Source organism: Monopterus albus, unplaced genomic scaffold (assembly GCF_001952655.1).
Source record: "Monopterus albus unplaced genomic scaffold, M_albus_1.0 scaffold7.1, whole genome shotgun sequence".
Lineage (NCBI taxonomy): Eukaryota > Metazoa > Chordata > Actinopteri > Synbranchiformes > Synbranchidae > Monopterus > Monopterus albus.
The window spans coordinates 150,828-173,396 of record NW_018127887.1 but is presented as its reverse complement, the minus strand read 5'-3'; the positions used below and the strand labels follow the sequence as shown (position 1 = coordinate 173,396).

Here is a 22,569-nt window from a genome sequence, read left to right as displayed (position 1 = left end):
ACATGAGAGCAAGCAATGGGAGCACCAACAGTAGGCAAAGCAATAACATGACTTCAGTTTCCACATTAGCTTTGTCCCAGCAAGACGCCAGCAAACAAAACTCTCCCAATGATTCAGGAATCTCATTGGCTGAATGGGACCTGCTGGGTGTTTTGGTGGAAAGTGTGGGGAACAAGACAACAGGAGGAAGGGAGGAGAACTGAGAAGAGGTGTGCCACACTGTTTTTGTACCACATTGTTTTCAAGTGATTTCACACAAACACGTATTGATCTATGTTTTATCTGAAATTGATTAGTTATCTGGAGCCCTAGACACAAATATAAGGTATATGTTACAAACACTGAGTTAATCTCAGCTTATTTCTACACATCTTGCAGTCATTATTAATATGGAATGCAGTTTGGAGAGAGGTCTGCAGTTGTCAAGGTTAGAGAGCTATGTATGGCTTTTGCATACTTATGCAGTACATGTCAGGGGCAGGGGCAGGCTGGCATGCACAAGGTGAGCAGTGTGATCAGAGTCACAGCAGAGTTTAACTGTCTTCTTCCGCCAAAGTATGCCTGTCAAAGAGGTACTCAGCCATGCCACTCTGAGGGGCTCCCATGTGGCGCAGGTTGGACATCCAGTCAGCAAGTTGTTTGATAGATTTCACCTGCTCATCCAGAAAATATATTTCTATGAATTTACACATCTGTAGAAAACAAAGGACAAAATGTTGCATGTTGGACTTTCAGATCCTCTAAATGGCAGGAACAAACATGTTCTCCAGGTCCACTGCTTACATGAGGATCGCTGTGTTCAGTCGCCATTTTCTGCAGGTCCAGCAGGGATTGGTTTACACTTTTCTCCAGCTGCAGGGCGCACTCCAAAGCCTCCAGGCCACTCCCCCACTCATCCCTATCAGGTTTCTATGATAGACATAAATAATTTACAACAGTGATATAACCCACCCCCCCCAAAAAATACATTTAATAAAAACTACTACTACAGAAGAAAATATAATTAATCCAGTTTACTGCCCCACCAGAAAAGAAGACCAGCGTGAAATCTAACAATGAATTCATTAGTGGATGCATGCTTGAATACCATGATGTCCTATAAGAAAATCCTGCCTCCCCTCTGGTTCTGCAGACTCATCAGCTTCTCTGCATACTCACACTCTTCTTTGGACTGTCTGCGAAAAAACTCTGCAAAATTTGGCAGGGATTTATCATCCCTATCAAAATAGTATGCCTAAAATCAGGGGGACAAACACAATAAGACAAACAGCATGGAGCTATGATCCATGATTGAGCATTAAAATATACACAGTGCAGTGCTGGCTTGAAAGCATTTCTTACCATTGAGAGATAAATATAAGAGGCATACAGCTCCAGGTTGAGCTGTGTGTTAATTGCAGCCTCGCAGTCAGGGTGGAGGTTTTGTCGGATTTGTGAACTCATTTCTGTAAAGACAGCAACCATGAATGAATGGGTGAACACATTTCCGTGACACTTCAGGTCAAATATAAGGCAGTATATAATCCGGTAGGCACATTATGCAAGAATATACATAAAAACCTTAGACAACTACAAACTAAAGCCCTGAATTGAAGTCAGCTAGTGGCTGATGATACCCCTCCATCATCTCTGCCACCGCCACCTGACATCACTGAAACTCCTGCTAAATTTAATCAGTGGATTTCCAGAAGATAAACACAGACAACACACAGTTTTAGATAATTGTACTTTACAACAATGAAGTTGCTGCTAAACAATCTACTAGTTTTGTGAATTATCCTGATTTAAGTGCTTCTGCATTAGGATCCAGACTTCCACCTCATGACAACCCTTTATACCAATATGTCTTGAGATAAATGATCTAAACCACTGATACCCTTATGTGTCCAAGTGCATCTTATACAAAACGATAACCTAGCCGGGTTTGCCTGCTAATGATGACAAACGTCAGGTCAAGGTGGGCAGATAAATGACAAGGCTTGCTAACATGGTAGCCAAAGACAAAAAGGGGCAGTAGAGGCATTAGGTACTGACTGATAACACTGACCTTGACATAATAGCTTGTGGGGCACTTCTATTAACTAATTACAAGTAACATTACAGTCCCCAACGTGACAATGTTAGCAACCGATGTCGCAAACCATCCCTTCATGCACCCCAGGAGCTACAAGGTCGAGCATCAAACTGGAACACAAACGTACCTGTGATGTTTTTTCGGGATCCAACTTTCCACTGAAGTGGTTGTGTAGCAATCCGATATTTACCACGAAAAACGTCAAACGAGAGAAGTTAAAAACACCAGCTAATGTTAATGCGCCCTGCCCGTATAAATAACAGATACCCAAACTAACATTAGCGACTGGGGGTTGCCAGATTTGACTGACAGTAAAGCGGCCGATAAGTTTAGAAACCACTTGTCTTTTTTTGCCTACACTTGTTTACATTTCTGAAGCAGTTTACGCCGAATCTGCTATTATCAGGGTATTTCTTATGAATCATTGGATGTAGTGACAACCATCAAAAATACTCTACTAATGAAAACCATCAGAGAGCATCCTGGAAAAGTCAGTCACATGGTGAAGCAGATGTTGCTCAGCATCTGATGTTTATCCTGTTAATTACAGATGTTCAGATTTCAGTTTTTGAGTTCTTGCATGTTTACATTCCATCCTGGTAAATGACCAACCTGTTTTTTTTTTTTTTTTTAGATAATTTATTTGAACAGAAATTCACATATAAAGTCATTATGCTCATGGGGTGCTATGTGACCCAAAATCATTTAAAGAAGGGACCTTTCATAAAGCAGACAGCTTGGCATGCCATAAACAGTAGAAATGTTAACAGTAGCACTTTTCATGACCACATACTGGTATTGGTATGTATGCTGTCTTGTCGTCAGGAATGAACTGATTAATGTTGTTTGTTCCGCCTGTTTTTCCTGCAAGGACATGTCAACTGTCTGCCATAAAAAGGCCTAGCACGTTATGGCAATGGGGCCCATTTCAAAACCAAGGATGTCTATCAGCACATCTGGCAAAGACAAATGTTCAGATCCCACAGGGTTATTCTACAACACACAGCCATATCACAAACATCCATAATTGACACAATAGTAATTAGATCTCGCTAAAAACTATTCAGAAAACAGTTTTTATTGAAATCTAACATTAAAAACAAAACTTAAACTTTACACAGCAGTATCTCCATCAGTGCACAGATATTACTTGGTTCCAGCTGGAGGCGAGTGCCACACAGCAGAACTGGTGCCTTTAAAATAGTGAGGCTTGCTCTTGTAGAAGATGCTTTCCAGTCTTGGTGGTTCAACCACTCCAAAGAAAGAGTCCAAATCTGGAGGGTTGAAGTACTGCTTCATAATTATCTGCTGCAGATTGGGACCTGGAACGGGGAAAATGTAAACACTGTCACTTATGGCTACACAACATAAGATTTATTTCATGTCGAGTTGCTTTTACTTTGACTACCTGATTGTACTTTATATCTCCCCTTCTCACTTGTATGTGTTACACATTAGCAATTGTGGCTCCACGCTAAACTCAAAGCACACAAGTAATCTTCAGATTCTAGCTAACAGACTTTTTTTTTTTTTTTTTTACATTCTGCGCATTTATTATACTTTTTCAGTTATTTGCTTAGTTCATGAATCCTAAATTATTTAGGAAATTACATGTTGAGAAAACTTCTCCCTTAGGAAGCTTTCCACAGTTACCAAACAATGGTAAGCAACAAATATCTGATGTTCTTTTACCTTCAGGTAGGCCAAAGAACACCAAAATGAATGCTACTGTATCAATACTAACATACTGAGAACATCTGAGAGCTACGCTAGTAGTATTTTATTCTGATGAGCCAAATATAGCGAATGAGATTCAATTCAAATCTAACAGAATTAAACAACTTTATCAAACATCCAAAAGGTAGCATGTGAAAAACTAGACAGAATTTTGACTGCATTTTCATTTTATGTAAGTCAATATACATTATTTCCGCAGAGATTGTTATAAACATTTGCATGTGCACATGTATCCCAGGCAGCCCCCCCCAATCCCCCAATTTTCTTTGGGGCAGTCTCATCATCAGTAGAGTCGTCACTGTTTTGGTCCATCCCATAATCCTCTGGATTTTTGGACACCAGATTTTTGTTGCTGCCCTTTGGAGTGATGGAGTACGACTGTGGCGATCGCTGCAAAAAGACAATAAGACACACATTAGGAGATTATATTCTGACAAAGTATTTCCATCATGTTTTACTATGGAAATCAAAGTGCCCCAAAAATGCATCATTAAATTCACCTCAATATCCACGGTTACATTGGGATTACCACCTTTTCCTACAGGTGTGCCCAGTACAGAGCTCTGAAAAGATTAAGAAAAGTGTTCTTAGCAAACAACAACCCAGCAGAGAAAAAGCCCATAAACTGAAAACATTCAGGTAAATTATTCTTGTGTATCAACACTGTCACTGCCTAAGTATTGAGTTTATGAAAACCAAACCCTAACCCTGTTCTTGCCGTACATGCACAGGTGGGGAACATTTTATTTTCTAACTCCAATGTGTCTACATGTTTATCCAGGGCTTAGGTTAAAAGAGGTAGTTTGAACGATGACGGTTAAATTCTTACCTCAATATCGACAGTCACATTCAAACCAGCAGCAGCAGCAGCAGCAGACTTCACTACAGGAGGAGAGGAAGGAATAAAGGGTTACATTTAATTATTAGCCTACATCTTTAATAGGATTTACACTGGGGGTATAACTGATTTATTGATCACTGTTATTTCATACAAAATAACACAAAAAAAGGTTTATATAAATACATTGTCCTGTGTCTTAGGTTAGATGCATGGACTTTCAAAGGTTTATACAGGCAAATCATTGTGAATTGTTCACACACTATTTTAAGCATGGCTGGGTGAACAGAGAAAATCGGCTTTTCTGCTGGTTTACCTTTTTTTCAGCAGCCTGCTTAGCAGCAGCCTCTCTCTCTTTAGCTGCTTTTTCCTCTGCAGCCAACCTCTGCTGCTCCTCCTAGTGGAACAAAAAGCACATTTAGCTTTAGCTTTCAAACTCAAACAAGTTTGAAAGTATTATTGGTCGACAGTAAAAGGTCAGTTTTACCATAGTTCTCAGGAGTATGCATTTCATAAAAGATGTTCAATTGCTGCTATGAACTCATCATGTGAGCTAAAATCCTCTTTAAACAGTGAAGATAAAAGTTTATAACTTGTTGGATACAATGGATTCTAATGGAGACATCAACCAAAGGTTCTACCAAAGTCAGTCACATTAAAGTGTGGGTAAGATGTCACATCAAATAACTGTCACATTTCTGTTAGGGAGATCTGCTGGCCATCGGTGTCCTGATGACTGTATGCTACATACAGAGTCTGAAATAAATTTTTCGGCTCACATATCACTTACGCTTTACACATGTAATCACAAACTATAGTGTATTTTTATGCTTGGCTCAGAAAGCCAATCAGAGGCAGAGTGGGCATGGGTCTTCACAGAACACATGTGCATGTGTCTCAAACTCTGATAGAGCAGAGTACTCACAGTAGAGACTCAATACCATTTTATTACATGACTGTTGTGCTACACATTTACCTGTCAGTGTGGCAGGTAGTCTTCTGAGGATTATTTGCCCAAATGGAAAAATCTACCCGCTTTTGGTATCTGTTAATTTCATACCCTGGCTACATAGAGTCTGCGTTTTAAATATGTAACTGATTGAACTTGGGTGTCATCTGATGTCCATGCAATAGAGAAATTTTATTTTGGAATACTAAAACGTCACAGTTGAGACAAATTTGCTTCTTACCAGTCTTCTCTTTTCCTCGAGCGCCTTCCTCTTTGCTTCCATTTCTTGCCTCTCTTTCTCTCTTGCTGCTTTCTCTAGTTCACGTTGCAGAGCCAGAGCTTTTTCCTTTTCCACACGTTCCCTGGAAAAACAGAATTCAAGTCAGTAAAACAAACTATGGAATAAATACAAATCTTACATCTTCACCAGTGCATGTTACCGTTTATGACAACTTGACCTTGTTTTAAAACATAATTAGGCTACTTTGTCTATAATGCTATTGTTAGGACAGTAGAAGACCTTTCAGCAGCAGCTTGTCGTTCTCTCTCCAGCTCCAGTGCTTTGCGAGCTTCAGCCAGCTTACGAGCTCGCTGTTCCTCCTCCTCCGCTGCCTTCTTTTTGGCCAGCAACTCCTGCTGCTGTTTCTCTTCCTCCTCAAGTTCACAAAACAAACAAACCTTTAAGAAGAGCCTGATCTCGATGTGTAATGGCAGAGGAAATTAAGCTATGTCAGCAACATTAACAATCAATGATCAGTTAATTGCTTAAAATGTATATAATGCTGTGTTTTGTTCTAAAATAAAACAATTGCTGACATAATGTACATTGCACCACAAAAATCAGTAAATTAGGTTACACCTAACACAGGCGTTTTAAAAAACATTTTGTTCTATGCTAAACATAGTGTGTAATCTCCAGCCCAGCTGTTCAGTGGCAGAGAATTGTATATGTGATGAAACAACAGAAATCATTGCATAAACAAATTATCAAAGAGCATCATCTCACTGCTTGTTGAATTTTCTTCCTCTTAGCCTCTTCTTCCAATTTCTTCTTCTGTTCCAACTCCTCTTGGCGCTTTATGGCCACCTTCTTCTTGGCCTTCTCCTCTGCCAGACGCTGCACAAAGTAATATCCCAAAAAAATAAAAGTGGTTCTGTCTGTTTGGAAGTGAACAGTGATTCACAGTCACCAAATTTATTGCATACCTTATCATTTTTCTCATCAATCTGGGCCATTTTTTGCTCAATCTTCTTCTTCTTCTCTTCCTCTCTCTGCTCTTCTTTTACTTTGGCCTCAAACACCCTTCTTAACCTCTCATCCCTCTTCCTAGAACACAAAATTTAAATATTTATATAAAGAAAGATGAATCAACTACTAAACTACAGAGTGGAGGATGCTGCATTAACCTTTTAAGTTCCTCCTGTTTCTTCTTCTTCTCCTCCTCCATTTTCTTCCTCCTTTCTTCCTCTTGCTCTTGCTTCTTTCTAAGTGCTTCCAATTTGTGACGCTCTTTTGTCTGCAGAAAAATAAAATGATTTTTAAGTTTAGAAGACTTGTTGTTGTTGTTGTTGTTGTTGTTAGGTGGCAACATCAAAAATAATCCAAAGTGACAAGTAGGGTGCAATAATGTGGAAAAAGATCACCTCCCAGAAACAACAAGAGCAAAAATCCATCGTAACAAACTTTCAGATACTTAACAACAATAATTCCTAGTAACATAAACCTATGATTTACTGTACATGCATACAGGTCACAGGCAGCCCCTAGGCTAAACCCTCTGCACAAAGTGACTTCTTTTAATAAATTTCTGTACTTTTCTGTTTGGTGCAGAATTGGACCGTGAAACCCACAGTGAGAAAAAAAAAAAAAAGAACAATTACACAACACTGAATGAACAAGATGTTCAGTAGACTTGATGCAACTAATGATAGATTGTGTTCCAACTGCGTTTACTTGATGCATTGTTCTATTTTATTGAAATGCTGGTTGGAACCAGTGAGTTTTCATTGTTTTGGTGGAAATATGCTTCAGGTCCTGTGACACGTGCATCTCAAAAAATGCAACTGAAATGCTTTTGGTGTAAACACAGTGCAAAACACGATCTATCCCCCAGAGAAGGAACAATGACATGACTTTCAGTGGGAGCTTAAATTACACTCTCCAAGATCATCATGGACTCTGGTAAAGATGGATTTTTACTTCAGTTTCTACTTCTGAGGAAATTACGTTTCAAAGCAAAGTTGTAACAGTGAGGTTACCAAAGCTGATGCAGGTGATTTGAAGGGTTGTTAGATTATAAAAGATTGTAATGATGAGCATTAGTAACCCCTAGGATCAGACACCATCAACTAACAAGTGCACTTTGTAGTGTTATACAGCAGCCCCTTTTACACATGGACCCTGAGAGACTCCAGGATTCAGTTAGGATGATATGGTTTTGGCTGTTTCTTGTAAATAAACAGGGCAGCATACAGTCCATTACACTGCATTAAACTTGACTAGTTTGTTCAGGACGGTGACCGCTTCCGTTCTCACTAGAGCCCAAATTTAACAGACAGACATCTTGCTAAAATCTGCAGCCATCAAACTGCCAGAGCCTTAGTTTCAGCTCTGATGCAAACACCTGAACATTTACATTTAGATGTGGAAGTGGGAAAGGGGCTTATATAACATATGTACTGAATGACACATTTAATCCAGCAGCACAGTGGAATATTACACACCGCCAAATGCTCACAAACAATTTCAGAATTACACTTACCACTATACCAGTACTCAACTGAGAAGGGGAGAAAATACATCCAAAATGAGAATACCACAATTTGATAACTCATCAAAAATGTGATCTACAACAACACAAATGGAGATGACGGTGAACATTTTCAATTTCACCATAGAGGTTGCATTGAAAAGTTACACCAAACTCGCTGCTTTGCTAGGAGTTGAATTTCTAAATTACCTTAGGATCAATCTTCATCGGAGTGGTGTGTTTAATCAAGGACTTAATAACAGCAGTACGGCCGAGGGAATTTGGAGTCATCATTAGAATCTGATTCTTTTGCACAGTGTGGAGAAACGATCTCATATTGGGTCTCATTGTCTAGAAAGAAAGAAAGAGGAAAAACCCCATAAGGTAAAAGACAATCCACATTACTTTATATTTAAGAAATCCTTAAATAATACTGTATATGTTTATCCTCATATTTTCCATTTGCAAGCTACACACAGCAGATTGTCCATCTTACAGTCTGACTTTTCTTGGGGGGAGAAAACCTCTTTGTAGGACTTCCCTCTACAGTATCTGGTGCTTTACGCTTAGTACTCTGACGCGACCTAAAAACAGGGGGTGGGGGGCACATATTTAAAAAGACAAGACAGTTAATGAATCAGTCTCCCCTCCATCAGTTAAAACACCAACCAAACCTTGAGAGTATGAAAGGCAGGACAACAGTGAATCTGCAGCGTGTGTGTGTGTATATATACAGAACACTCACCTCTGACTTGGCTGAGTCATTTGTTGCTTCTCAGTGACAACTGGAAGAAATGCAAACATTCAGCAAAAACTACTAACTAAATGCAATTCAACAAAAAAAAAAGAATAATAATAATAATAATAATAATCTTAACAGATAATGAAGTCACACACCTGCTCTGTTGCCAGGTGTGCTCATTTTCTGCAGAAACAGTGAAGGGGGAGCCAGTGCGGGAGAGTTTGTAGCCACAGACCGAGTTATACGTCCAACAGGTGAAAACACTTTCTGATTAATCTGGGTCTATATTTGTTTCATACAAATATAAAAAATATATAAGAAAGCAATTAATAAACGCAAGAAGAATTACATTTTTCACATTGATACTTAAGACAGACATACCTCTGCACTTCCCTTAGATTCCTCAGCTTTAGCATTATCCTCCGAGTTTGCTGATTCTTCTTCTACCATGCTGTAAGAGTGAATAAATCAAAATAAAGAACAATGAATTCATGTCCATTCACATGTGGCTAAGGGTAACCTAGGCAGACAGGTGTACATCTCACCATTACAAATAGCTCAGAGGTCCAAACATCTGACTTTTCATTTATATTAAGATGGCAATATACTGTTACATGCAAAAACAAACAAACAAAAAAAATTAAGCCAGTACTCACCCCTCTCTGTCTTCTTCTTCTGTAGAGTCCTTGCCAGTATCTTCTACAATCAGAGAGAAAAATAAATAACTGAATGAATAAAATACAGTTTCAAAGAATCAAAGTGCTGAAGAAACTGTAATTGTTTACATTTTATGTAATTACAAACCATAGGGCTCAGTTCTCACCACTAATGTTGCTACTACAAGTGGAGTTGCCCGTGCGAGCCGCCTTCCTCTTAAGCATGGAGCGGCGTGAGGCACGCCGAACAGACTCCTGCGTCATACTGTGTCGTAGACCAGCCAGCGAGTGGCGTAGCTTGAGGGAGCACCTCACAGAGCTGTGCTGTGAGCTCTGAGTGGCTGCAGCTATTGCCATCTTTGTGTCTGAACAGCCCTGAGAGGGCTCTGGCTCTTTAGCGAGTTCAGCTGACAAGCGGTCTGCTGAAGAGAGACTAACCACCACCTCAGGTGAGGGTATCTTAGGCAGAGACTGTGCAGTGCTACATGTGTCACCAGGCTGCACTTCTGCATTGTTAACCTCATTACTGTTGTCTACTCCTTCCTCCACAATCTCTGGCTTCTTATTCTGCACCTCTTCACTTCTACGGCTGTCATTGGGTGACTGTCGTACATCCTCTGCCACATCAAGCTTTGTTTGTTTGTTTTGGCGAGTGGTACGTTTAGGCAGTGTGGTGGTGCAGGTTTCAGAGGTGGAAGCCACAAGGTTTGTTTCTTCTTCAGCAATGAAGTTTAGTGATTTGACAGAAGGGCCACGAATGTTACTGCGTCGTCCCTTTGAAAGCCTGAAAAGAGATATTTATTCAGAGTTACAAAGACAACATCTTTAAAACGGCTCAGGTTTGAAGAAATGTGAAGCCTTTACTAGAACAAAAATGAAAGCAACAAACCTTCGTCTTGGTTGATTTTCTTCCTGTCGCCCCACAGATACACGCTTCCTGCGACTGTTCTTTTTCTGGGATGGTGTTTTTGGCATTAATTCTGGTTCAGCATTAAATTCTCTGAGATAAACAGAAACAGCTTGATCACAAAAACTTTAAAAACAATTATAGAGATTAGGGGTGTAAAGACAAAGCAATATGATTTGGACAATTGATACAAGAGCCAGATTTACAGCTGCATGGGTTGGAAACCACAGATTCAAACCAACTGAGTTTTAAAACTGTCTAAAAATTGATATGGATCCCATAAACCAATCTTTGACAAGTTTCCTGTTACTTCTCGCTGTACTCCGCTCTAGTGTGTGTGTGTGTGTGTACCATCTCTTGCCGGCTTTTAAACACACCTCATTCTTAACAGGGCAGGTCCAGCAAAAACGCCATACACAATACAGAAAGCTGCAGAAGTAAATGCTGCTAGTGTAAGCAGCTACCTCAGCGTGCAGAACATGCAGTACTTGTATCAAGTTGCCTATACAGGGAGTATCACCGACCTCGCATCGCAAGTAGATACATTATGAAGGTAACACATTGTTTAACCGATGGAAAGAGTACAGCTAGCTGCGAGAGCAGTAAGCTTGAGGCAAGTAACAGTCCTGGCGTTGTTAGCAGGTACTTTCAGAGCACATTAGCTGATAATGCTACCCGGCTGGACTGAAATCAACAACCGAAGCTATAACCTATATCGGTTGCAAGGACGCACCCCTGTTGCTGAAAATGTGGGATTTGAACAAATGACAGTGTCTCTGAAACTGAGGCACACAATAACAAGTTAACAGGATTTAAGGGAAAATGCATTTCAGCTCTGTATAAGGTGAAACAGCAGCTGGAGGTTTACTCATCACCAGTGCCCATTGTTTACTATTGTTAAAATGAGCAGACCTTGTGTGATCTGGTTTTCACAGCTTGAAACAAAAAACTGCTTTGAGGAGAAACCACCTCTTATTAAATTTTATACCCGAAACATATACTTTAATGTATGTATAGTCTTTCAAATAAAAACTAAATTAAAATTGAATATCTGCTCAATCAAAATCCCTCTGAATTGTATCGTTACAAACTTTGCAGTATCATTTTGTATCTAATCATGGACCATGTATACACAATCGTGAGAGGGAGAGATACACACCCCTAATAGAGATTATTTATACAAGACAGCAGATTTCAGAAGATGAAAAGGATAAGCATAAGGAAAACACCTGAAAGGAACAAGAGAACAAAAATTTTATTCAACTGATTTTAAGACATCAAGCCTACCTTGAGAACATGCGGTTGGCTTCTTGTTGGATCTCCTCAAGCCAAACCACGTGGACATTATCAATGTCACTAATGAATTCTTGTACTTTGCCATCAAACATTTGCTTGAGGGAACATACAGTTGATAGTACGGAGTTCATGATGACAGCCTGATGGAAAGATTAAGCATATAAAATAATAGGTCAAGCTGAGACAGACATAAGATGTGCAAGAGAAAAGCTTCACCTAAAGACAATTTTCCAATTTGTTTATGTTTTAATGTTTGTTTTGACAAAGTTCATTATTACCTTTCAGTTGGACCATTTGCATCCACGTGTATTAGACACACTAAAACACAAATCTGGAAAACCCTAATTGACAAAAGCTACTTACAATGTGTAATGCATCAATAACTGGCCAGTCACTTGGATTAACTGTTACAGCAAGTACAGCCTTACAATTGTGGCTGTAACCCATATACCATATAACACTCCTTTACCAATATTCACACAAACAACCATAACTCACTAGACAATTAAAATCAACTGCCAGGTCAAAATAAAATAGAAACGACTTGGTAATACAATAGTCTTAGCATCATCTCAAATTTCAAATACTACGTTGTCAAGTATTAATAAACTACACGCTAGATTCAGTCATTTCTGCAAATCAAATAAAGTCAGCAAATAAACCGCGTATTTTTTTGTCTTGCATTGTCAAGTCCATTATGCATCGTCTTTATTTTCGCGGACGGACTGCTATAGAAGCCCATAATTTAATGAGAATGTAGACAGTAACGTTGTTTACATGTAACAGCAGCACTCACAGTGTTACAGTATAAAAGCACATTAATGCGAGGCTAACATACACCAAAGCAATTAACGTTAATAAAAAGTATTAACTAGTGTTTCCCAGGTAACAAACTATCTTAGCTTGTTAAGCTAAGGTAACGTTGCCTTCAACATGATCAAGGAGCATGAAAAACAAAACACTCAAATGTTAAGTGCTACACTAACAACTACGTTACTGGGTGACACGGTAAATAGAGGTAATTTAACCATGATTGCGACACCATTTTTTACTTGAAACTACTCTGTAACGTTATTTAAAAGCCTAATGCTACGGTGTTAGCCCGCTAACGATAGTGTTGTGTTTGACGTAAAAGTAATTACCTTCGATATGCAAGCTTCTGTAAAGGGAATTCCGTGCTCGTTAATAACAATAATACAACGAACACAATCTATCACATACTAACGTCAAAATAAATGTGCTACAACTTATACTTACGTTTCAGTACAGCTCTTTCATAAACTCCTTCACAACCTGAACACCCGCTGAAACCGTTTAGTTGTTCAAAACTTCACCAACCAATAGTGAAGCTCCGTGAACAGAGGAGATGTTCGATTCGTCTTCGTGAATATCTGGAAGGAAAGCCCCACCACTTAGAATACTGAGGAGTGATGGGGAGTGCGGAAACGGGCGATAAGTGAATACAAAACGTGCAAACTCAACGGAAATCTGGGGCGGAGTTATACCGCTGCTCGGATTTAAATCAACCAATCGATAGTAGTGATCCGAGCAGCACTCCATTCCTGATGGTGGCGGTAGAGCACCTAAAAGCGTAAAAGATGTTTGCCAACCGCCATTAAACAGCAAAAGAAGAAATAGTGGTGGAACATAAGTAAATACATTACTCAAGTACCTGAAGTACAATTTCAGTAACTTAACAAAGTAACTTAAGTATTTTCATTTTCTGCAATTTAAAACGTTTACTTCACCACATTTTAGAGCCAAATATTGCACTTTTTATTTTACTACATTTATTTGACACCTTTATTTGCTAGATACTTTTCAGAATCAGATTATCAAGAGAAAATACAATGCAATTTGTAGGCCACTGTGCTGTGAGCTTGAAAGTAGCCAAATAAGTATGTCAGACATTTAGCAAAATTAAGAGAGGAACAGGCTCATTCTTATCACCCAGAAACAATGGCTATTCAGTCCACAAATACTGTAAGTAAGGTGAGAATTCACACATTTTCTTTGATTTTTTTAATTAAATCAATACAAACAGTCCACTTACACAAAATCATCTGTGACCTTCCAGTGTGATATAGCTGCTTAGTTATGTTGCTCTTCTTTATTCAATCACATTTGTCCATGGCCGCTTAAGTGAATATTAATATAGAACATAACATTATCTTATATATAAAATCCATCCATCCATACATAGTCTATACCGCTCATACTGAAGAGGGTTGCAGGGGGGCTGGAGCCTATCCCTTTTGACATTGGATGAGAGGCCGGGTACACAATGGACAGGTCTAACCACTACGCCTATATATAACATAACTTGCTCAATATATTTTTAATTCTGGGTACATGGAATGATCAGGGTCAAGACTCCTGTTTCAGAAAGGCCAGCATGAAGATGTCGAACCCACTTTACAAACACAGCCAGGCTCTCGAGGAAAAGTTACTGGTTGACCTGAAAATATAAATGTACGTATACTAATTAGTAAATAATATGTTACTATATCATTCTTATGCTTTGTTTACAACAAAGTTGCCATATTGATACATATGAAATTTTCTAATAAATGTTTGATGAATCACATGATCATTAGAGGAAACTTGGGACTTTTTTGATCACTCAAATCCTATTAGTCTTTTTCTCTCTCTCTCTTTTACTGTTATCCTGAGCATGCTGTATAAATGATTCACTGGATGTTTTTCAGTCTATAGCTCAAGAGGTGACATGTGTTAGTTAAATTAATAAGTAAACACTGTTCTAAAAATCAGATGTGAGGTGCTAGCCCATTATTTCACGTCTTAGCTTGTGTGTTACCTGGTGTCAGAGGGATTTTAGCTCCTGATGCACGCAGGACAACCTGTAGATCACAGGGCTTAGTGTTTCCGGCCCTGCTTCTCCATTCCCTCAGTATGATACAAACTTCATCTTTCCTCAGCAGCCAGTCCATCTGACTGCCCAGATAGTTCACACCATGAACAGAGAGCTCAGAAATATCATTGGGAAGAAGTGGAGAAAAGGCCAGGCATTCCTTTTGAACTCTGTAAACAAAAAAAGACTGTCTGCATCACTGCCTATATGCTGTGTGCACATACTGAGGTGGTTTTTCATTGTGTGGTGGGAAGAGTGAAGACTGGCCTGAACCCAGTATAACCGAACAGCACAGCTTGCAGGAATCCACCCATCCCCGTGAGAAAGTTGACTGCACCAGAGCCATCAGATGATTCACTCCATACCTGTGAGGAGAGGTAATCACACATTGGCTGAACAGTCAGGAAAGAGTCATATGTTAGTACAATGCTGGTGTGAGAGTCAGAGGGATACCTGGAACGGTCCCTGGATGTTGCTAAAGGACTTTTCTAGTAAATGCTGAGCTCGCTCAGCCTCCCCCAGCTCCAGCCAGCCAATTGCATACATTCCCTTACAATGGAAAGTAAACGCATTAGTGCAAACATACATTAATTAATAAAGAAAAAAAGCAACAGGAGACTTTTACATTCAGTGCAGGGAGAGATGGGCAAAGTAAATAAGTACATTCACTCAAGAACTACACTTAAGTACAACTTTGAGGTATTTGTACACAGGTGTTTCCATTTGATGTTACTATGTACTGTACTTTACTGTCTCTAAGGGTCTGCTCTGTGATAAACTGGCGACCTGTCCAGGGTGTACCCCACCTCTCGCCCAATTTTAGCTGGGATTGCCCCCCGCTGCCCCTCGCCCCCCACGACTCTCGTCAGGATAAGTGGTATAAATAGTGTATGGATATATTTGTGTGTATTGTATTAAACACTTTGAATTGTATGAAAATGTGCTATATAAATAAACTTGCTTTGCCTTGTTTATGTAACTTCATTTAAAGAGGAAAACATTATTTCTTCTTTCAACATTTAAACAGTATCATTGTAAGTATGTTCTTGCTGGTAAAACCAAAGTTAACAGTATCAACGTTATATTTGCCATACAACATATGGTTTATTACCCATGTCATGGCTGGACCGTAAGGGTCTGTTACTGGCTCATACGCTTCAAGATCATTTCCTCTGACTTCTCGGGACATTGGGAATCCAAGAGGATAGCCCAACATCACCGTGTCCGCCTGCTTCACTGGCTGACCTGTGAAAAGCCAAAATTCATTCTGACACCATGTTATGAGCACTTTATTTTTCTTATGGGGGTGGTTGCTAAAAAGACTTAAAATTCACCTTTCACATAGCCATCATATTCAGGGTGGTACTGGGATTCTTCATCAAAAGGTATCTTGATGTGCTCGGCCACTTCTTGCCATTCTTTTGGTGCAGGATGTTGGAGGAGGCCAGCCAATTCGACAGCAAATTGGAGACTGAAAAATGAAAAACATTTTGTGTCAGTGGTAATCTTACATTAATATGCACTGCAGGAAAGTACTCAAATACTAGTACAGTACCTGAATTTGGCCACTGCGTTTGTGTACACAGAGTTGTTGACATTGTGGTAATACTCATCAGGTGGCATGACACCTGAATAGCACAAAACAGAAATGCTTTGTTATATTTTAATAATAATATTCATGCTTTTGCACTCTATTGGCAGTTTATTAGGTACATCTGACTAAAACCAATGCAGTCTGACACAGCAGTCCTGGAATAAATGCTCAGTTTTTGATGAAACTGTTCAAAGAGATGTTGATTTAACTTTCTGATAATTCTGGAAGATGTAGTTTGTGGTGCTCCTGAAATATGTTATACTGACAGGTGTTCCTATTATTTTGTCCATTCCACTGATATCACCGAGGCTAGGCTGAATAAGAAACGTCTCTCTGATTATCTGCAGTACTGTTGTATTAGGCTGCATTAGTTTTAGAAAGGTGTTCCCTGTTAACTGCCTACTGACTATATATAATAGATATCAGATAGTTTTTGCTGCTGGGTTGTAGCCAAAAATGTCATAACATTTTTTAAAAGTTCAATAACAGTGAAAGTTAAGATTTACGTTTGTGAGGTTTTCAAGTGAAATGTGTTTAATTTAGCTTTTACTGAAGAATTGGCCTCATAACCATGTCAATTTAAGTAAATACATTCTAATAATCATCTTTCTAATAGCGTTTTTTTTACCCAGGAGGTGATATTTCTGGTCTTCAGGGTTCCATGTTACTCTAGACAACCAGTAGTCAGCCACACCATATATCACCTCACAGCCCCGTCCGTCTGTGAACAAGGTCAGATCCTGCAATGAAGAGCTCAGTTAATAATATCTCACAGGATGAGTCAATACGATGGGGTGAGTGGTGATAAACGAGTATACTTCAGTGAGGTAGAGGTAATGTTGGAAGGCCAGGGTAACGTCGCCATTGATGTGAATCTCTTGTTGTCCATAAATGTCCTCGGGACACACCTCTCTCCCTGACACAGCACTCTCCCATGGGAACTTTAGTCCCTGTAAAGATATATTTTCTTCAGCAGACTCAGGCAATGTTTCATTGTTATTAAAATACAGAACAAGACACACAAAGAGCAACAGTAACTGCCATAAAAGCATGGTTCTGCCAACTGTTTTTTATGCAATCAGTTCAATGCTATCCAAATGATACTTTATGCAAAATGTTTGAGGATGTTAAATTATTGTTTGGCTAACTGTTGATGTCATGCATTTCACTTATTTTGTGGAGCATAACTGTGCCTTACTTAACTAAGGAGAGGCACCAAGGAATATGGTGTTTTTAGGAAATATTCCCATTTGTTCTCTTGTGCGATGTAAATGAGAGGATGGACAGAAGGTAGAAGAAGCAGTCAATTATCTTAGCTTAGCATAAAGAGTAGAAACTGGGGGAAACAGCTATCGCTGCTCACTGGGAAAGCTAGTTTACAGCACGCATATTTACCTAAAACCACAAATGGTTGTTTCTACATTTCTGCTTGTGTAAACAAACAATATATAATGTATTAATTAATGAGTTTTAGAAATGTTAATAGGCACAATTTAGAACTGAATAGAGTCAGGCTTTCCGTTTCCCCCTGCTTTCAGTCTTTATGCTTAACTAACATTGCCCTGGCTCCAACTGTATAATTAGGGCAGTGGTGTTAATCTCCTCGTGTATTTGTCAGGAAGATGGAGAATAAGTATATGTCCCAAAATGTTCAACTATTCTTCCATTGGTAACTTTTTCTAAGCATGTACAATGTTAATAATTGAACAGTGAGCCAAGCTCTTGTATGGTTTTTTGGGGTTAGGACAGTGAAAGCCAGAGTATCCCACTAATCATCATACCTTGTAGCCCTGCCTTTGGGCATTGTATTTTGCGCCAGCTATAGTCCCCACCCTGTACTCTAGCACAGCTTGGGCTAGCTTGGGGTAGAACAGGGCTATCCCAGGATACATCCAGATGTCCTGTCGCAAGAGGGCAGGGTCATTGTGAGCCACATTATACAATTAAAAATGTAAATAACATAGCTCACCATCAACTGCCACCATACTCACCTGGTCCCAGAAAACGTGGCCCCAGTAGTCCTGACCATCCCCACCATTAGATAAACCGCCTGGGCTGACTCCACCAAACAAGCTGGAGGTGTCATGTATGGAGGGGAAGGCACTGAGGAGGTAGAACAGGCAGCCAATCACAGCCTTGCAGAGGGTTTCTGACCCTACCACCTCCACCTTGCTCTGCAGCCACAGCTCTTTCCAGGCCTTCTCATGAGATGGACGGAGGTCATCCATCGCCATCAGATTAAGGCCCTTATCAAAATTGGCCTCAGCAGAGTCTAAACTATTGGCCACAACCAGAATGAAGCTCCAGCGAGCCTGGCTCTGTTGTGGAAGCAGCGTCAAAGTCGGTGGTACAGGGGTCCAGATGAGGTGCACTGTAGGACAGGAACCCCCAGGGAATTCAGCAGTGGTTGTCTGTCCTTGGATGTGCCTGACAGAGAGGGGACTGTAAAAGATCATAGTGTACCATGTAGTCAAAAATCTGCATTTTAAATGTGTTTTTGTTAAGCTTACCTCCCTCCTTTGTAATCAGGACCAGACTCAAAAACAATGTCTTTGCTCTGAGGTGTGAACGAACTGACCATCTTAACAGTGATCAGATCCTCTGATGTCAACCGACGCACTATCAAAATCTCCATCGCCATTATGTTGGAGTAGTTTCGGTGTGAGTAAAAAGAATGTGACACAGTTACACTGGCTGTGCGCAGAGTGTGCATAAAGATACCTGGATGACAAGGTGAGACAATTAGTAGAGACTAAACTTAACAGCATAAAATGAGATGAACACAAGTCCACAAGTAAACAGTCCAACACTGCAGAGACTACCTGTGTGGGTATCCAGACTATAGGTGTGCTGGGCAGGATCCTCTGTCTCAACTTTAACAGCCAGAGGACAGGGGACATCTGCTCGGTGACAACATCCGCCCTCCCCGTTATAAACACCACCCATGTGCATGATACTGCTGTACACCCTCCACCCCAGAAGCCCATTGGCCAGTGGAGGGAGGAAGCGGAGGTCACTGGGCAGAATGTCGGTGGAGAAGATGTAAGGGTCTGCAGCAGAGCACATGGTGAAGAGGTGATCGCTGCTTGAAAGCTTAAATCAAATCAGGAAGTCTGTTTTCCAGTGCAGTCATGGGTCAATCAGAGGGTCCCAGGAGGTCTTCAGCTGAATGAACAATTGTTTTACTTATTATATTGTGTGAAGCAGTTATATTTTGACATCAGTCCTCTATCTGCTGTAGATTTATTGTGAGACTGTGAACATTTATTATGTTTTTGGACTAAAAACACACTCAAATATGCTCAGTTCACAAAGGGTACCAGACATTAGACCATTACTGTGAAGCTGCACACACACTTTTCACAGGTTCCTCTGAGTAAAGGCTATTTCTAGATTGTGTACTTTGACATGTTTGTGTCACAAGACATGTCCATGTGTCATCCTAAGATGTCATGTGAACTGCTGCAATAAAATCTAAAAAAGGATCCACTTATCAATGAACATAAAATACTGATAAGGTGCCTGCACCTCACTGATTAAGCGGTCTGGAATTATTCATTTATCTGAAGGCATTCATTGGCTAAGATAAACAAACACTCACTGGCCACTTTATTAGGTACACCTGTAAAATTTGTATGCAATTCAATGTAACACTTCCGCCCTAACACCTGCGGTTATAAAGCTCAAAATGTTTCAATTTTTGGTGAAATTGTCAAATCTATATAATCAATTATATGTTTATTATTGAGGTCATAGTTAAAGGTGGTGTTAATTTCAGCGACCATTACAGCTGTAATGTTTCACGGTCACGTGAACTGGGGGCATTCCACAGTTCATTCACAAGCAGCTTTTATGACTATATTTAAATGGACAACAAGTTTAAACACATTTATTAAATGCAACTGAGAAAGAATTTTGATCAGTGCCTATAATAAACATTTAAAAATGTACTGTCATGTAACCTTGATGCAGCATGTTGTCCCCATTAACTTACAGCATCTGTTTCTGCAACAAAGAAGAATGCTGGAAAAATCAAAGTGAAAGCAAAACTTGCAGGAGCTCCCAAACCGCTTGCTTGTGTACCTACAGTGTAACCTATGAAAACCGGCACACCTGGCAGTTCCTTTCCCAGTTCATATCTAACCAAAGCAACGAACAAAAGTTTACAAAATGAAGTCAACAGCAGGAGGAGGTACCGCACCTCTTTGTGCTGCACAGAAAACCTGGATTTGATTCTTGGTCTGCTCGAAAACATGGCATGGAACGGATAAGTCTGTGTAAATCCAGGTGTACATTGGATCAATAAGTACGACAGCACCATTTCAGGTCAAAGATGCTCTTTAGATTTTGTTGAAATGCCACAAGCCGTGATCACAACATGAAGGTGTCAACTCTCAGCTTTAGTTAAACGGTCTTAACACTATTACTAAGCCCCTTTGTTAAAGTTGGACAGCTTGAACATTCAAGTCTTTGTTACAGGATGAACTGGCTGCCACTGTATGCTTACACATTTACAATTAAAACACCAGGACCACTTGGCTGAGACAGTAAAAATACTCTCCAGGTCACAGTAAGAGTGTTTACATATTCAGCCTCTCTTTTCCAATAACTATCACGTCACTCTCTCCACAATAAATCATGTCATCTCCCCTCTGCCCACCAGTCCCTCTACAAATTCCCTTTCACCTTCTTTATATTAAGGCTCACTTCAACTCCTTACCTAACAAATATACACATTACTTTGGAACAAATACTTCAGTGTTTTATACTTCCCATGTCAAATGAAGAGCATTAGTTATTGATACAGCCTGATGACCACTATCCCCCCAAAATTTTATGTAATACACTCCTCCAAAAATGAGATCAAGCTGGTGCCATCGTGGTACCAACCATGAACGGTGACTTCCTCAGTCTGCATCCAGCTGAGGACCTTGGAAACCTGGATGCATTTTTTTTTTAAAGTCAGAGACCTCCAATGATGCCAGGCTTCAAATCTTTAACAGAAAGGCTGCATACAACTTAAATATATTTAGCTGCATTACGGGAATTGCATAATCCAGTGTGTTTGGAGCTTGACCCATACCAGAGACTTCATGGCAAAGCAATACTAAGAAAAAAAAAATCACAGGAATACACCTTTAAAGAATATGCACAGCAGTATGCATAATTATAACTATTACTACAAGACAGAGCAAAAGCATTTGGTAAAAATGCAAAGGCCGCCTTAAGGCCGTTACCAATTTGGTTTTTGTTGCCCTATAATTACCAAACAAATGTCTTCATTGCCAAATAACTTGGATGAAGCCTACTACTGTAGCATTACATTAGCTGTACCTCTGGATGGCGCAGAGAAGCTGTCTGTGTAGCATCTGGCATCACGCCGGGGGTCAGAGCCACAAACCCTGGGAAAAGCACTGCTTTGTCCATATAAGGCTGCAATCCATCCACTTCCCTCTTCCTCCCCTTTTCCTTTCCTCTGTCTTTGTCAGACCTGAGGGATATTTACAGAGAGTGCCTCGGCCAGCCTGCCCTTCCTTATTAGGAGCTCAGCTTGTTGTCAGTACTTCTAGCCCACAAGACAGCGGTCCATCGCTCTTCTCTCAATGAGACAAACAGATGGATGACTGGTGTTAACTTCACTTCAGTGGATGGAGGAGACGAGACGAAGGGGCTCCTACAGCTTTACTCAGATATCTACTGAACACTCGTCCAACCTACGTAATGACACTTTTTATGTCAGTCATGATGTACAGTCCAACTGGGAGCAGCAAATTAATGCAACAGTTCAAACATATTGTAAATACATCTGTGTTGCCCTGTTTCTTCTGTTAGGCTCCATGTGTGCGAATGTCACAATATTGTAGCTGTTCTGTTTTTTGTTCCCCCCTCTCCAGTGATGTGGGACATCTGGCTACCAGAGAACAGAGCAGTTGACAACATACACAGGGATGACACCAGCACAGTGTGGACGAGGCAGCAAAAAGCAAACAATCAGGTGACCAGAAAACACACAATGAGCTTTCCGATTACTCAGTCAGTCACAGCATGCTGCTGAGAAGCCAGGAGTCAAAGCAGGGCTCAGTGTTGAGGATGGGTATGACCCCAGGAAGCACCATTGTCCAAATTTTACTTGAAACAATACTTTTGTGAATGA

The 22,569-nt window shown here is 40.0% G+C and overlaps 3 protein-coding genes across 8 annotated transcripts; all 3 read right to left on the bottom strand.

The window, feature by feature from the left end:
• Positions 1 to 518: 518 nt before the first annotated feature.
• On the bottom strand, positions 519 to 2,195 carry LOC109972472 (ferritin, heavy subunit). The gene is given in 5 exon segments (XM_074527682.1): positions 519 to 692; positions 784 to 909; positions 1,088 to 1,234; positions 1,342 to 1,445; positions 2,048 to 2,195. Coding segments are annotated over 4 exon segments (534 nt in total). The 5' UTR covers positions 1,444 to 1,445; positions 2,048 to 2,195; the 3' UTR covers positions 519 to 533.
• Positions 2,196 to 2,733: 538 nt separating this feature from the next.
• Positions 2,734 to 13,359, bottom strand: incenp (inner centromere protein). Of its 5 annotated transcripts, XM_020621293.1 has the most exons (20): positions 13,207 to 13,359; positions 11,941 to 12,089; positions 10,636 to 10,746; positions 9,914 to 10,530; positions 9,747 to 9,789; positions 9,472 to 9,541; positions 9,246 to 9,372; positions 9,094 to 9,133; positions 8,845 to 8,932; positions 8,559 to 8,699; positions 7,006 to 7,115; positions 6,805 to 6,925; positions 6,605 to 6,715; positions 6,119 to 6,252; positions 5,840 to 5,960; positions 4,966 to 5,046; positions 4,641 to 4,688; positions 4,312 to 4,374; positions 4,073 to 4,201; positions 2,734 to 3,406 (listed from the first exon to the last, which is right to left on the bottom strand). In XM_020621293.1, the coding sequence occupies exons 2-20, from the start codon at positions 12,078 to 12,080 to the stop codon at positions 3,221 to 3,223; spliced, it is 2,481 nt and encodes an 826-aa protein (XP_020476949.1). In that variant the 5' UTR covers positions 12,081 to 12,089; positions 13,207 to 13,359; the 3' UTR covers positions 2,734 to 3,220. The 5 variants fall into 5 exon arrangements, with proteins under 5 accessions (XP_020476949.1, XP_020476925.1, XP_020476943.1 ...); XM_020621269.1 differs by lacking the exons at positions 2,734 to 3,406; positions 4,073 to 4,201; positions 4,312 to 4,374; positions 4,641 to 4,688 and adding exons at positions 8,361 to 8,378; positions 13,092 to 13,108 and having other exon boundaries at positions 4,897 to 5,046; positions 13,207 to 13,357; XM_020621287.1 differs by lacking the exons at positions 2,734 to 3,406; positions 4,073 to 4,201; positions 4,312 to 4,374; positions 4,641 to 4,688 and adding an exon at positions 8,361 to 8,378 and having other exon boundaries at positions 4,897 to 5,046; positions 6,119 to 6,249; positions 13,207 to 13,358.
• Positions 13,360 to 13,796: 437 nt separating this feature from the next.
• Positions 13,797 to 22,558, bottom strand: pgghg (protein-glucosylgalactosylhydroxylysine glucosidase). 2 transcript variants are annotated; one of them, XM_020621909.1, is made up of 14 exons: positions 20,410 to 22,558; positions 19,238 to 19,580; positions 18,926 to 19,136; positions 18,407 to 18,842; positions 18,197 to 18,316; positions 17,234 to 17,365; positions 17,044 to 17,155; positions 16,377 to 16,449; positions 16,156 to 16,292; positions 15,933 to 16,066; positions 15,275 to 15,370; positions 15,089 to 15,186; positions 14,768 to 14,991; positions 13,797 to 14,407 (listed from the first exon to the last, which is right to left on the bottom strand). In XM_020621909.1, exons 2-14 carry the CDS (start codon positions 19,479 to 19,481, stop codon positions 14,331 to 14,333), a joined length of 2,094 nt encoding a protein of 697 aa, XP_020477565.1. In that variant the 5' UTR covers positions 19,482 to 19,580; positions 20,410 to 22,558; the 3' UTR covers positions 13,797 to 14,330. The 2 variants fall into 2 exon arrangements, with proteins under 2 accessions (XP_020477565.1, XP_020477573.1); XM_020621917.1 differs by having other exon boundaries at positions 19,238 to 19,465; positions 20,410 to 20,535.
• Between the last annotated feature and the right edge of the window lie 11 nt (positions 22,559 to 22,569).